Below are 15600 nucleotides of genomic sequence, written 5' to 3'. Positions count from 1 at the left end.
AAATCACTTTCAGCTCGGCCTGAACAGCGAAACACTTTATAAACAGTTTCTTAAACACAATACTGTTGAAAACATCTCAGGTGTGGACCACGCTCTCTTGGTTAAAAGGTGGTAATAACAACATACTGATAATATATATTATCCTTAATATTAGTAGTATTATGAGCATTTTGCTATATTATGCCCTGAAACTGTTATTTAGTGTTAAATCATTGTAGCTGCGTTAGGTTTTATTTATTATGTGATTTTGTTGTGTAATTTTGCAAAGATTTAAGTTTACTTTACACCGTTAACAGTTAATATGTTAAATTAAAATTTGCCTGAGGAATAAAAAAAGCTGTTCTTCTTATCGACTGACTATTGACTATTTCTGCCGTATCTCTCTCAGGAGTGTTTTCCCTTTCGTGGAAGTGACATTGAGTGATACTCACAGGTTGAGCGGCTGCCACGCCGGCCACTGAGCCTTAGTCTTAATGACAGTCAGTACTTCATCTCCCTGCAGAGGAACGAGAGAGAGAGAGGGAGGGAGAGAGAGAAAGAGAAGTAACGTCGGTAAATTGGTGACAACAAAGGGACAAAAAAAAAAAAGAAACATTGGCAAAGAAAAGAGCCGAAGTGACAAATTGACATGACGGAGGGCGAGTCGTTCCGTCCAAGGACAGCGAAGTGTGTTTCACTTTTCAAAGGCTTTAGGAACCTGGACAAAGTGTCTCCTATCAGGACCAAATGGCTCCGTGCTGTTTTAGAACAGCCGTCTGTCACTCTGCTGGGCGGTGGGCTCTCTGTGGGCTCCTCTCCGAAGCCCCTCTGAGGCCTGGGGGCCACTTTATGGACTGAACAGCACATTCTAATGCATCATGTGTGATTCTTCAGCCACACACGGGGACACAGAGGATTTAGTTCGGTGCAGCGGTTGATTGGGACTCAAGTGGAAAGTCCGTGTGTCTTTTCTGTTTTAATAAGAGTCTTTTCTCTCCTCCTTTATGTCTCCTTTCTCTATTAAACACACACACACACACACACACACACGCACACACACACAAATAACAGCATCAGTTTGGGATATGCCAAAAAGAAAATCCTTTTTTTTCTGGCTGACTGAAGGTTCCAGAGTCGCCTTGAAAGCCTCCTCGCTTCCCTGGGGCGCTGTGGAGAAAACAAGTGTGGTGTGTGTGTGTGTGTGTGTGTGTGTGTGTGTGTGCGTGCTAGCAGGCGTTTGCATGTGTGTATGTGTGTGTGTGTGTTTCAGTGCGTGTGGATGAAAAGAAGTTGACAAGTCGTTGTCCATCTTCTCAGCCGGGGGCTCTGCGGCCTCTCAGACCTCACACCATCCTCTCACACACAGACACACACAGTAACACACACAGACACACACACAGACACACACCGACAGACATGTATCTGAATATAAACAGCCAGAGGGACACACACACACACACACACTGGTAGAGTAATATAGTGAGTAAGAAAGAGAAGGACGACTGAGAAATGGATGAATACCCCGACAGGCGGCGGCCAGAGAGATAACAGCGTCAGACACTTATGGATTGAGAATGCTATCACTTAGCATTTTAGCATCGCACAGATCTCTCGCCTCCCGTCTATCTGCCATTTTTCTTTCATTCTTGCATTGTGGGCGACAACGAGTCCAATGTATAGAAAATATAGAAATTGACAAACATTCAGACGCCACTGAAGAATAGCAAAATAACTAATAGTGAGTAATAAGTGATTTCAGACATGGCCATGGCTTTTATTTTGTTAATAAATTCATTCATCCCCGTGTGTGTGTGTAAGGTTTTGGATTTGTCACAGCTCACGATAACTAAACTGTTATGAACCACAAGTCATTCAAAGATCTGACAAAGAGCGACAGAGGGAAATACAAAGAAACACGATTTGCATGATCACAGCTTGTTCTGCCTCCGTTTCGATTTTCAACGCCCAGATTTTCCTGGTGTTTCATCACATTTGCGAACAACAAGTGTAATCGTCTTCACGGGTTCTAATTCACTGATCAACGCTCTCGCACGCACGCAGATCAGTCGGCGGCTGAACTGATCCGGGATCAGATAAATGCTGCAGAAGTGCATTGAATTGGATGGTTGTTTTTTTCCCCCCTTGTTTTAATGAGACAGAGACCAACTTGTGTTCCGGTGTCACTTCAGCTGCTGTCGTCACAAAGACGGAAGATGAAGGTGTAAAGAAAATCAGCGACAGGATGTTTTCAGGATGTTGTTAAACTCTGCGATGTGTAAACATTGTGTCGGAGAAACTTTCCTCCTCGGGCACTTGCAGAGGAATCACTGCAGATGCTTCTGGTTGCATTTGAACTTGAATGTATTATTTATTTGACCGCCTGGTGGAGCTGGGGCCCAGTGTGTTGAGGATTCAGTCTTTGGCAGCAGCCGCGGGTTCGATTCCAGCTTGCAGCCCTTCGCTGTGTGTCTACCCCCCACCTCCCTCTTCCCTTTTGCACTTCATCTGTCAAAAGATATAAACAAAAAAAACATCTGGTTCATGTTGCTTCTATTTCTCCTCACGAGCCGGAACATCTCCACCTACAGTCTGATGGGAGGGTGAGGGACAGCACCACGTTTCTCACAGCACAGCGAAAATCAGGAAAAAATATAATGTACTTTTGATAAGAATATCCAAATTACACTTTAATTTACTTTCATTTAGTAATAGCGTTGCTCTACACTCTCACAGACTCGACCCACTACTCGTGTTTTCCCCGAGCTTGAAAGCTCAAGCGTCTGTAATCACACACTTCCAGCTTTCTGGATAAATATTTTGAAAGGGTAAACAGGGTAATCACTCTTTCCCTCCATTCACCATCGGCCATTACCAGTAACTGTAAATGCTTTGCATCAATTTAGGCTGAAAGAAAAAAAACAACCATCCTATTCTGGTGAAACAGGATGGTCGGTGGAGGCCGGCAGGAGATGCAGATCTTCCTGTAATGGTCTTGTTTGTTGATAGTAATTATTGTAATGGCCCCAGAATCACTGTGGTTTACCCGTGTTTAAAGGCACATTCCATTTTCATGAATCTTTTTCACAAGAGAAACGACGGAGCAGCGGGAGAGGGAGGTGGAGGTGGAGGTGGAGGTGAAGGGGCCGGTCAGGTGAGAACAACAACTGGGGGAGGAAGGAGAGAGGGAGCAAAGTGAGAGAAGGAGGAGGGGAGGGGAGGATGAGACGAGAGAGGATGGACAGAAGAGGGAGAAGAAGAAAAGGAAAAACAAGGAAGGAGAGAGAGAGAGAGAGAGAGAGAGAGAGAGAGAGAATGTATTCAATGGAAGGAGAGAGTGATTATGTCACTTCCTTCCCTCCCTCGCCCTCTTGCTCCATCCTTCCCTTCCTTCTTTTCCTTTCCATATAATGCCCGCTCCTCACACTCGAGGACAATCAGCCACGTTCAGCCGTCGTCTTGACGCTGGATCGTCTGGACGAGTCAAACTTGGGGAGACTTGTGTCGTACGGCAGGAACAGTGATTGGGCGCGTGAGCAGAAACACCTTCAACAGCCAATGAGAGTGAGCGTTTACTTTTGTTTAGAACTAAAACTGCCTCCAGCGTAATTTAGACGTTCGGTTCCCTTAACAGGAGGACAGACGAGAAGGAGGACAGACGAGAAGGAGGACAGACGAGAAGGAGGACAGACTTTTGTGGAATTGACGCAACAGTGTGAGTCTCAGAAACGTTTGTATTTACAGTTTTGCTCATCACTAAAACAAACCTCGTCCATATTGACCAAACATGATTGATGCTTGTAAATATAAAAAAATATATTTGTTAGACCTGCTTCAAAATGCTATTTCCCAAGTCGAGAATAAACTTTCCCGCTTCCACTTTTAAGATGCTGAGTATTTGTCTTTGCACAGATGAACCAGCCGATTCAGGATAACTTGTGTGAAGAGGACGGAGGCAGACCTTCCCCCCCCATGGTCCCACTTCTACCCACTTATCCCTCGCTCACTTTTGGATGAAGTTTGGCCTGGGGGCTCTGCGGCGTATTGTCTTCTCACACTTGCTCTAATAAAGGAAAATGAGCCCGGGGACTTTGGGAAAAGGTGTCTAATAATAAATCAACACCGCACTAATGCAATTACAATTGCATAGGGGCTGCAGAGCAGATGGATGACTGGGCCAATACGTTGTAGCTCAGTCGGATAAAATTCACAGCTCAGGTCAAACTGCGGGAACACACACGCAGACACACACACAGACACACACACACACGCTGACACATGTAACAGTTCACTCAGTAACACACCACACAGATAAACACTAAATGACACGTGATGAAACAGTCACATTAAAATAAATCGTTATTTCCCCTCATCCAGAAACATCTTTTCAATCATTTGTCAGATATTATTTGACACACACACACACACACACACACAAACACACACACACACACACACACACACACACACACACACACACACGCACACACACGCACACACACACACACACGCATCGACTTCAGCTGTGCAGGTTATTTATCAACCACCTGTCACACGGATATGAAGCCACGAGCGACGCTGTATCATCTGTCCAATTACATTGTAATTTACTCGTCCCTCAAGCCGCCCGCTGTAATCGCACTGTACAGAATAAGAACCCGTGTTTCCTTAAAGCGACGCCATCGCCATCATCAGAAATAAACAAAGCACTTAACTCCCGTCCCCTGAACCCCCCGCTGCTATCAAATCACGGTGTAATTTTCAATAATTTAACATTTCATATATAGGTTTCAGGCTGTGTGTTTGAAACGCTTCTGTTTTGGTAATCAAGTCTCCGCTGGGGCCCCTGGAGATGTGTGTTCATTCCTGTCTCAGCGTGGCCCCCCCCCCCGCCCCGATAGCTCATATTCCAGCAATCTGCGTTAAATTTTAATGCTTCACATTAAACACACTTTGAGCCTCAGTGTTCAAAACAATGCAGCACGGCGACAATTAGAACCGAGGTTTTTATGAGACTTTGACGACTGCTTCCTGTTGTAATGACGGCAGCGAGGATGCTGCAGGCGGAGGTGGTAATATCAGGGTATAAAAACATGCTGTTTTATTGAATAGAGCCAATTTAAGGCCCCGGTGTTTGTGTAGAGGAAACAAATCCCCTGCTGGTTTCTGGATTTATAGATATTGTATCTGCTGCATCAGCAAAAATCACACCCACTGTTAATCCTTATTAACGCCCCTGAAAACTTTTACATTCTCGTAGGTCAGGACAGGGAGGAAATGAAGTCTCAGGGTTCAGAGAGAAATATTCAGAGAGCTCAGTACGCCCCGAGGGATGGAGAGGTGTCACGTGATCCAGGAAGACGTACAAGCTGGACGAGGGGAAAGCGGGACGGCGTGGATGTGGAATAAGCCAATAACCGTGAGATTTACCCAAGATCTGTGGAAGGCTGAGCCATTCCAGCAGGTTTATGTCCAACCACGGCTCCTCCAACCTTTTCTGATGAGGTCTGACAGAGACAGAAGACAGAGGGACGGAGCACGGTCCACACGCCCCGGAGGACAGGGTTCGAACCGCCGAGCCCCTCCGGTGCTGATATTATCTACACAGGGATTGTCAGCAGGAAGCCGGTGTTGCTCAAATCCTAAAGGTATCACAACATCCTGCTAATAAACGGTGCTATACAACATTTTATTATTACTTGGAGAATGACAGTGTTTTTAATAAGTGCCGTATTTCCTGAGTTTGTTGGATGTGTGACAGCAGGGACGTGTGTGTGTGTGTGTGTGTGTGTGTGTGCAGCGCTCGGCTTCCTCCTCCTGCGCTCGGCTTCTCCTCCACATGAAAGCAGCAAAACTACAAACACACAAAATACCACGAAAGGGACAAAAATACAAGCGTTCGCCGTTTGTCGATGAAGCCGATTCTCGAAGTGAAAAAACTGCATTATTGTGCTTACAAAGCCGACAGACACCTCAAATCCCATCTTTGGAAAACTAAAGTTTACTGTCATGGAAATCATATAAACTCAAGTTTGTCAGAGTACCGCAAACCTGCAGTAATACTGGGAGTACTGCAGGATGACACAGGAATCACTGGGTCCTTCCTCTTCAGTATTACATATATCTTTGGGGACCAGTTGGGGGTTTCTCCCGGGGAAAGAGGCTTGAGGGACCTTCAAGAACGGACTTGACTCCACCAGTCAGTCCCTGATGCCAAAGGAAAGGCCGTAGATCAAGATGCACCACAACATTATACTGGGGAACAACTTGGGGTCCGATCAACCCCGACTGAGTCTCCTGGGCAAACAACTCAATATACCCTTCGACCTCAAGTTCAATCCCTGACCAGTTTGTTTACATCCAAGTAGAGATGGAGCTGGAGGAGGGAGGGAGGGGGGGGTTCAGGGAGCCTCCAGACTGACTGAGGCTGACTAATGATGCAACGTTATGAGCTTTTATGCCATGAACGCATCAGGCCGCTGAACCATGTGGTACAGAGCTGTGTACGCACGAGTATTTGCATTTACACGAGCAAAAAGCAAAAAACCCACAGATCATCCTGTTTTAAATATAACTCGCTGATTTGTTTGTGTGTTTACGGAGTCATTTAACTTCGCAGGAAGAAAGATTCAGCAGTAATGTCGTCTCAGAAAAAAAGAGGGGAAATAGAAAAACATGTGATGACAGATGAGAGGACAGAGGAAAAACACTTTCAAGAGACGAGACGAGAAATGAGGCGTCGGCATTACAATAAAAATAAATCGTCCGGCGTTACAGCTCCTGTGGAAAATGGAAGTTTCAGCAGAAAAGTCCTTTGAGTCTGCGTCTGAAGTGGATCTGGGACTGAAGATGATGTTTTAAAGACCAGCCGGCCGCAGCAGAGACGCCTCACGGGCTTCTGGACCTGGAGCTCAGGTTGAGTCTGAGTGATATCATCACTGAGACCTTCGGGAGGGTGTGAGAGGAGGAGGACGGAGGAGGGGATGGATAATTTCCTCTTATCCTCTTGTCCTCCTGTCGGATTTCTTTTCGTATCCTCACCATCACTTAGGTCGAGTAAACTGCCTCAGTTACTTTGGTGTTTCGGGGGAAAAAAGGCTTTGACATTTCTTGCCAAGGTTATGAATGGAGCCTTTACTACAGACAATTGATCAAACCACAGACTTGAACCTTCCCTCTGCTATAATTTGGGAAGAAGGCAAAGGTCATTATGTGCTCGGCTGAAAACTGGTGCTTTGCCTCTCTGGTGGCTGAGGTGATGATTTTGAAATTGCCTGTGGCAGTTTCATTTTGTGTTATATTGTAGTAGATGGGCCGACCTTAGAAAACCTCTGTGTGAAAAAAAAAAAAAAAGGAACCGATCTAATGGCTTTACGTCAAAACGGATCTTTAAGGAGGGACGGAAAATACGTTACGTCAGACCAGTTACCGTCAAGCATCGTCAGGCACGATTAGACGTGGTTACGACATAATCAGTCATGGTTAGACGTGGTTTCAACGTGGTTTCGACGTGGTTAGACACAGTCAGACATAGTCAGACATAGTCAAACATGGTTGGACATGTTGGACATGCTCCAGACTTTCACATATGAGGAACACAGCAGGAGATTGACCGTGCCAGACGCAATCATAACAACAGGAACATTCAGGCGATGGGTGGAGCAGCAGGAGGCCGGACATTACGTATAAAAACAAGCACATTGACAGCAGCATCATCAAAAGCTCTCGATTGTCGTCCTTTGCGTGTTAGAAACATCATCAACCTCACAACCGACCATGCACCCACTCGCTCAGTGTGGAGTTTCCAACTGTTTCCTCACATGGGCTCAGACATGTTCTGGACATGTGACTTTGTGACTGGCAGGAAAAAGTCTTAGTGTTTTCATATACTGTACTGACACTGGGTTACTGCTGCTGGTGGGATAGACAAGTAATAATGGAGTACGTGATAACTGTGACCACGAGATGACTATTAAAAGTAATAGCTAAACAACGCATAAAAAAGAAAAGTCATGAAAACTGAATGGTTTCCTACGAAGGGAGTAGTAAAAGGCAAGTAAGTTCACAGAGTCGGAAAAAAGAAAAAGAGCAGCAACGAAAACCAAAGAGCAAAGAAGAAAACACGGGTGTCAGGGGGCGGGGGGGAGCAAGAGGAGTGGCGTTTTGTGAAGAGGAGAGCGGCGAAGAGGGAGAAGAGGGAGGTCAGGGTGGGATTGAAAGTCCAGTAATTGCTTTGACCTTGAGCCGAGCCGGGGCGTAACTCAGTCGGAGAGCGAGTGATGAATTCCCTGCCCTCGGCCCCGTCGCGGGAATAAAGTCGCCGCTCGCGGGGAGTTTTGTTTATGGCCACTCGGAACAAACACGGAAGTCTGGAGAGTGTGCAGCGGCACGGGGAACTTCTCACATCCTCCCCTGGAAACTGTTAAATGGAAGAGGCGGGACCGGGGGGGTGGGGTGGGGGGGGATCCTTCAGGGCCGGAGCAACAAGAGAGAGGATTTGTTGTAACACGGTGGAGGCAGATGGATGCTGGGCCGTGCGACCTGTCGGGTGGGAGATGTTTACGACCCCTGATGGAGTGGAGACGGCCCCGGACAGAGAAGCACTCACACTGCTCCTCTTTGTGCTCTTCTCTATTAGGCTGCCGTTTCCCTGCTGAGAATACATTAACAGGTTTTCTCCTGCTCATTAAACTTTCATGAGGCTCGAAGCCGCTACAGGAAATATGTCATCTTCTGAAAATGGCTTTCACCGAATAACCCTCTGTGTGAAAAATTATCCGTTAGGAGCTTTTTCTTTTTCTTTTATTCAGGCTCCCCGTAATGTGTCGCACATCTTTTATTCCTGGGAGAGGAATTGTTCAGATCCCTTTATATTCAATTTTAATTATTGTAACAACAACGTGTGCACCAGAGACTTTATATCAAGATGGACGACGTGACAGCTCCACAAAGGTGTCCTGATCGCCCCCTGATGGCTGGCTGCAGTAAAGGTCCTCCATGTTGGTGGATGGGACATGGACCAAACATTGAAATATGTCCAATTGTTCATACGTCTGATAAGTTTGGTTTTCGATTGGTCGAGTGCATGTATGAGCAGGATCTCAACACCACAGCTACATATGATGACTGCTGCACAAAGCAGTGTCTTATTCAGACACAGATAATGTGGATTCTTATTAAACTTGTTCAGATATGTAAATGAAGCCATTTTTACGACTACATCAATCCGAGGCTATTTTTACTGTCTCCATTTCCACTGTATCCCGCGACATTAATGTTCACATCGTACTGTAAAGACGTGACACGTCAGCGTTTGAAGAGTAAAACATGTAACGCATCTTTTACTACAAAAGGAAAGTTGGAAAAAAAGGAGGAAATGAGACTCAGGACTGATGAGCTGCTGTGATCCAACATCTCTAAAACAACAGAGTACAGAGTCTGAGGTGACTTCTATTTGCACTTGATTTATATTAAGTTAAAACAGCAGATGATCACATGTAATGACACTGCAATCAGATGTGGCACATCTCAAATCAGAGGCTGGAGAAGCCTTCAGAGGGCTGCAGTGATTTAACTGGAGGGTTTTCAAATGGAATAAAGCAGCCGTGAACAAAAGAGACTGGATAAAGAGAGGAGAGGAAGAGGAGAACAAAATCACCTCCAAAAATCTGATATTCCATGTTTCAAATACAATATTACTGTGTAAAATATATGATTTAAACCCCCCTGTGATTACAATGCAGCCATAACAAACCTCCTGGTCTACAGGAAACCTTTGACCAGAGAATTTTATATACAGGAAAGCTCTCACAGCATACGTGTTTGGTAGGGGGCGCTCACGAGGTGGTCCAGAATGAATAGAGGCATATGGAGCTCAAAGTATTAAAAAAATACATGCGGGGTAGAAACTTAATACATTTTTCCACTTGATTAAATCTACGCCTTTTCAGTCACATTACTTTTCTGTGATTATTTGCGACATCGTGCTCCACAGGACAGTTTACGTTCATTCGCCATTCACGTTCACCCAGAGCCTGTTTCTGTGTGAGTCCTGTGGAACCTAGTGATAAACTCCACCATGACCAGTTCGCCTGATTTACACTTTGCTTTTTAAACACAAGGATTCTCCTGATTCTCCTTTAAAAGCTCATTCAACTTGGCAATCAGTCGTAAATCATGAAACCGAACAATCAGCCCGCGTTAGCAGAATGAAAAACGTGTTATTGGCAAATTATTTGTTCGGCTCAGCACCGACTCATGCAGATCTTTTTTCAGTTTACCAGACATTGGCAGATGAACCAAATAGTGAATTTTGGACCTTTTCGAAGACGGAGTGCAGGTAATTAGATCCTCCACGATGTCTGCACCCCCCACGCTCCTGAAAAGCATCCAGAGAAAAAGCCTGATTAAACTGAGGGGACTGTTTCCTAATGGTGCAGCTCCGGCTTCCACCCGGCTTCCGTGGTCCTCCCCACTACACGTCTCCCTCGGCAACCAGCCGTAATCATCTTGTCATGGGGCTAGATTGGTGTGTTGAACACAACTGATTACATCAAGGCTGATTGGCGCAAAATATAACTGGCTGCAGCGGCGCTAATGAAGAGGGATGTGAGCCGGTGTCAGGCGGCCGGGGCGCAGTAAATGCCAGCCCACACGTCGGCGCTGACGAAGCCACTGAGGCTGAGATGGGGATGAAGTAAACTGAATCACATTCAGTGAGTTCTGAGACGATGTGCCTCTATTGTGCATCCAAGCAAACAGCACTCGTGTCACGCAGGGTCTGTTTGTTTAATGGATTCAGCATACAAATTATGGAGGCTGCCACAGTGATGGCTGCTGGCTCAGATCTGCTCTGGTTGAAATCTCTGGATGACAACCTCAGCTGGTCGGTCCAGAGATGCTCTGATTTCTCTCGTGACATCTGAGGTTCATTAACTCTGGAATGTTCTTATCTCTTTCCTTGCTATTGTGATATACAGCTTCTTTTTTTTTACGTCTCTGATTGGCTCCAACTCCCCACATGACAATTAAAAGCATAAGCAGTATAAATGATGAATGGATGAACGGATCATTCTTTAACTTGTTTGTCCAGTTTTTGTTGTCCTTGGCCAACAGCAGATTCTGATTATCTTCAAACCCCTAAGTGTCTCCCCAAACTTCTCAAATTAAAGTCGAGCCTTGACACTTCCATGTAGGATCCATTCGTCTGTGTCAAACTGAATCCCAGAGCCTGAGGAACAAACACTGTGTCGTCTGGCGCGCTGACACCTTCACTTCCCTCAGGAGGAGTTGGGAAACATTTGTGGGGATCTGAGGGCATCTCTGGACCTGCTGCCACCGCGACCTGGCCCCACACATCTGGCACACAATGGCGGCTCCTGCGTCTCACACAGCTGCTCGGAGCCGCGGACCCCCCGGGGGTTCCACATTTACAAAGTGAAATGGTGCAATGCAAATGTGCACGGTGGTTTCTCAGTGTCTCAGCTCATTTTGCAGTCAAGCTTCTGGACTGAGTCTGGAGTCTGTGGCAGAGAAGGAGCCACAGGCACCGTTCACTGACTGGATTTGTATAACAAGCATCAAGAAAAGATAATATATTGATCCTGTCTGCAAAATACACACTGAGGCTGCATTTTAATTGACCCTGACTAAAAGTATTACTCAAAACATTACTCATGAAAGTATAAATTGTCATATTTAAGCCTAATACATAATACAGCAAGAGGCATTGAACATGTTCAAGACAAACAAAGGGAGACGCAGGGATATAAAAAGACTCAATGCAGATGCACAGAATACACAAGATAACGCCCACAAGGCATAGGTGGAGACAGAGTGGGGGAGAGAGAGAGAGAGAGAGAGAGAGAGAGAGAGAGAGAGAGAGAGAGAGAGAGAGAGAGAGAGAGAGATGGAGGATGCAGCTGCAGGCGGAGGAACTCAGGCAGAAACAGGTGGAGATTCAAATAATAATGTTAATAATGAAATAAATGCAGCCACACACGTATTGTGAGAGAGAGAAAGATGTTAATCTGTTGTGTTTTCACGGTTTCTCTCTTTAGAGCTGGATGAGACAGGCTCGCTTTTCACTGTTAAGACACATGACCTATGGAATTCATGGTGAATCCATGGACTGTTAATGAAGATGGACGACATGCGAGCTCCCCAAGAATGTTTTTTAACGGCCCCCTGGTGGCTGGCTGCTGTATAGGTCGTAAACCCTGCCTCCTCCATGTTAGTTGATGGATAAAACTCCATTCATCCATTGTCTTCCACTCATCGGGGCTTGTCCGTCCAGCCAGTTCTAACCCAGTGTCTCCTCCCGGTTGGACGTACCCGGTAAACCTCCATCGGAAGGCACCCAGGAGGCACCCTGAATATTTATACCGGTGGAACCTTTGCATGGGCGGGACCACATAACCATGGCTCCATCCACAAACAGCTAAAGTGTCGACTCTGGCTCAAAACGATGTGAAAAGTGAACAAGCAAAAAGTACATTTAGAAGGAAAATGCATTATTGGGAATGTATTGTGTTTTTTCTGCCACAGCCTTAAATGCCTCCCAAAAAGTTTTTAAAGTTCAGATAATGGCCGACGACCCCGAGGGAGCGACATGGGAGCAAAGAGCAGTATTTACTTGAAGGAGAACAACAGTGACAACAACATGGAAGATTCAGAGACACAGTTCGTGGCGTGTTGGTGGCTGCCCGAGAATCAGGGTGAGAGACAGGCTGGAGGACGAGGTGAGGAGGGAGAGGGAGAGGAGGGTGAGGAGGGAGACGAGGGTGAGGAAGAAGAGGAGGGTGAGGAAGAGTATTTCAGTATCACAGCAAGCCAGAGACAAAGATGTGACCTGACGCAACTCTGTTACAGCGTCAATAAAACCTCTTTATTCATCCGCCTCTAAATCAGATAGAAACATGGAGTAAAAACCATTTAACAGCGGAAACCTGATATTGTAAATCATCAAGATACAATAAAGAATAAACAATACAAAATGCTGCGTGCTGTTTCCAGACGTGTCCAGTTTCCAAGGCAAAGATTTACAGTAAAAGCCGAATGTTTAGGCTTTCAAATGGTTTTAATTTGATGTTTCTATCGGATTCAGAGGCTGAGAAATACAAAGATTTCTGTCGCCGTCAAGTTGTTAAGGAGGTTGTTTTGTAACAATGGGTCTGAAAGTGCTTCTTTTTATGGAGGCCGCCTCAGGTCCAATTAATATTCATTGATCCTTGATCCTTTTTTACTCCAAGAATCAATCTTTAATTACAACTTTAATTCACTTTTATTTGCCTACAACTATCTTCCCTGTGACTTGTTTTAACAATGAACTTTAACTACACGGAGAACTTTATTTCTGAGCAAGTTTTCAAAGCACAATCAGAAAAGAAAATCGGGAAAAAAAGCACAAATTGATTCAAAGAAATCTATGTTAGGTTTACACAAAGAAATATAGTGAATCAACATTTCATTTAATTGTGGTTGCAAAACAAGAAGAAGCAACTCTAAAACAACAATAACACAAACTGAGGCTTCATCTAAACTTATATGTTTTAAAGCTAAAACGATCTCCGTCCACACTAACACACCTGGAAACGTATATATCATGTGACTATTCATATATACGTCTGTCTGTTGCTTAGTTACAGAGAATACTATGACACAACAGTGGTGAAAAGTAAAAGCAGGGATTTCATTTCCAAACGTCTGTTATTTCCCGTACAGACGACAACACGACCCCAGTTTTCAAACAATAAGTTTCCGAACTTCTCAGTTTCAAAGCTGGTTTATGTTTAAAAATGTAGGGGGGAGGGCAGTTAAAGCGAGTCGACTGGAGGTGACGAGGGATAAATGAGGAATGAATAAGTCTTTGTGAGTTGGATCACTGCCGTTTACAACGTGGATGCTTTCGCCTCCAACACGAGAAAGAGGAGAGAAGGTCGACGTTATGAAAGAACAAAGATGGAAATGGGCTAAATGGAAAAAAGGTGTTGTAGGTGACAAACAACGCTCAGTTTACCATATGTCCCGCTGCTGATGTGCCGGGTGGATTAAAGCTTCGGTCCACATGAAAGAAGCAGCCTCATTATAAAGCTCCCGACATATTGCTACCTGCGGCACGGGGAGCTAACAAGCTACCGTGCGTCCTCCTGCTCCCTGTCACTCATCTGTTCCTGTTTCAACACAACTTACCTTTCCATCTCTTTGCCTCTCGTGCCCCAACACTCCCCTTCTGATCAAGACTTAATCTTCCCCCTCTACACTAATGAGAAACACTGGAAACAAATAATCAGGATGACAGTCTCTGGCAGGAGGCCCAATAATACCTTAAAAAAAAAGAAAGAAAGTATTTTCCATTGTTTTGGATCTCGGAGACGCAGTCGGACGTGGCCCGAGGGCGGCAGCTCGGGAGATAATTGGGGATTCACGATGTGATTGTGATTATTGACGAGCGAGGAGAGGGAACGGTCGGCCGCCGTTAATCCTGACCCGCCCCCCACGGAGCCACCGCCACCGACATAAACAACAGGTGCAGAGTCTTAGTCATCCAGAGCTTTTAATGAATACAAATTCCCAATTAGGGTAAGATGGAGGTGCACACACACACACACACACACACACACACACACACACGCACACAGATATATAGTGTGGCAGCAGGAGTGTTTCCCTGTGGAACAGACACACAGCGTTATGCTGGATTAACAAAGCGGGTGTGAAGGTATGCGATCGTTTCTCTACACGTTCCCATAGGATCAATATAGACCATGAACATATATAGATATGATTTCACACACATTAAAACTCGGTGGACGCCGTGTTTGTGTTTATTCTTGACCTTGGAAACACATTCTTCACTAAACTATGTTCCAGAGATGATTTATTGATTTATGTAATATGGTTATAAATTAAATTATCATGTATATAAGACATCAATGTTTCCACGTTTCTAAATAATCTCATGACCTCTAAAAGTAACATTAAGTGAACATGGAAACAGTGGTAAAATGACAACTTGCTATTTAAATAATAATGTAGTAATAAGTAAGCAATATCATTTATTTCTATTTTATTTATTGGTTTTGTTTTTAGAAATGTTGATGATGTCACTGTTGCCAAGACATGTTCCTGATGAAATACAAACTAATGCATTGTGGGAAATGTAGTTGTTGCGTTTCAGGCGACGGCTGATGATCTAAACGAGGGGAGCGATATGGATCAGATGACATCAGAGTTTCTTGGATGAAAACAAAGATGAAGAAGATTCCGACCCGATGTGTCTGCTGAGCAGCTCGGGGCTCCAGGCCGTCCCCTGCTTCGCCTGCATCCTGCCTGCAACGTCCCTGGAGACGTGCCAGTGAAGACGATGCCCTTGTCTCCAGTCAGAGTCTCTGGGGCATCGGGACAAAGCTCTGCTTCGCACTCCTGTCGGGCAGGATTGTTGTCACCGCGTCTTCAAACTGGCAACTTCTCTAAACTTCACTGTCTTTTGTCTTCCCTGCGCTTTCCTCCTCAACTTTCTCCCTCCTCACTCGAGCTCAGCCGAGATCCCCCCTCACCTCGCTTCAAGGGAGGAGCAAATCCTGACGGAGACTTAAAAAAAAAACGACCAAAGAAAACAAAACA

At 45.2% G+C, this 15600-nt stretch overlaps 1 protein-coding gene across 1 annotated transcript in view; it reads right to left on the bottom strand.

Annotated features, from left to right (window-relative positions):
- The window catches only part of spon1b (spondin 1b), a 64777-nt gene that overhangs the window by 13233 nt on the left and 35944 nt on the right, over nt 1–15600 (bottom strand). The window contains 1 exon segment of the mRNA XM_035156843.2: nt 432–496. Within this exon segment, the coding sequence (XP_035012734.2) occupies nt 432–496 (65 nt within the window).

This window comes from Hippoglossus stenolepis, chromosome 5 (assembly GCF_022539355.2).
Source record: "Hippoglossus stenolepis isolate QCI-W04-F060 chromosome 5, HSTE1.2, whole genome shotgun sequence".
NCBI classification, from domain to species: Eukaryota; Metazoa; Chordata; class Actinopteri; order Pleuronectiformes; family Pleuronectidae; genus Hippoglossus; species Hippoglossus stenolepis.
This window is presented reverse-complemented; position numbering and strand designations above follow the sequence as displayed.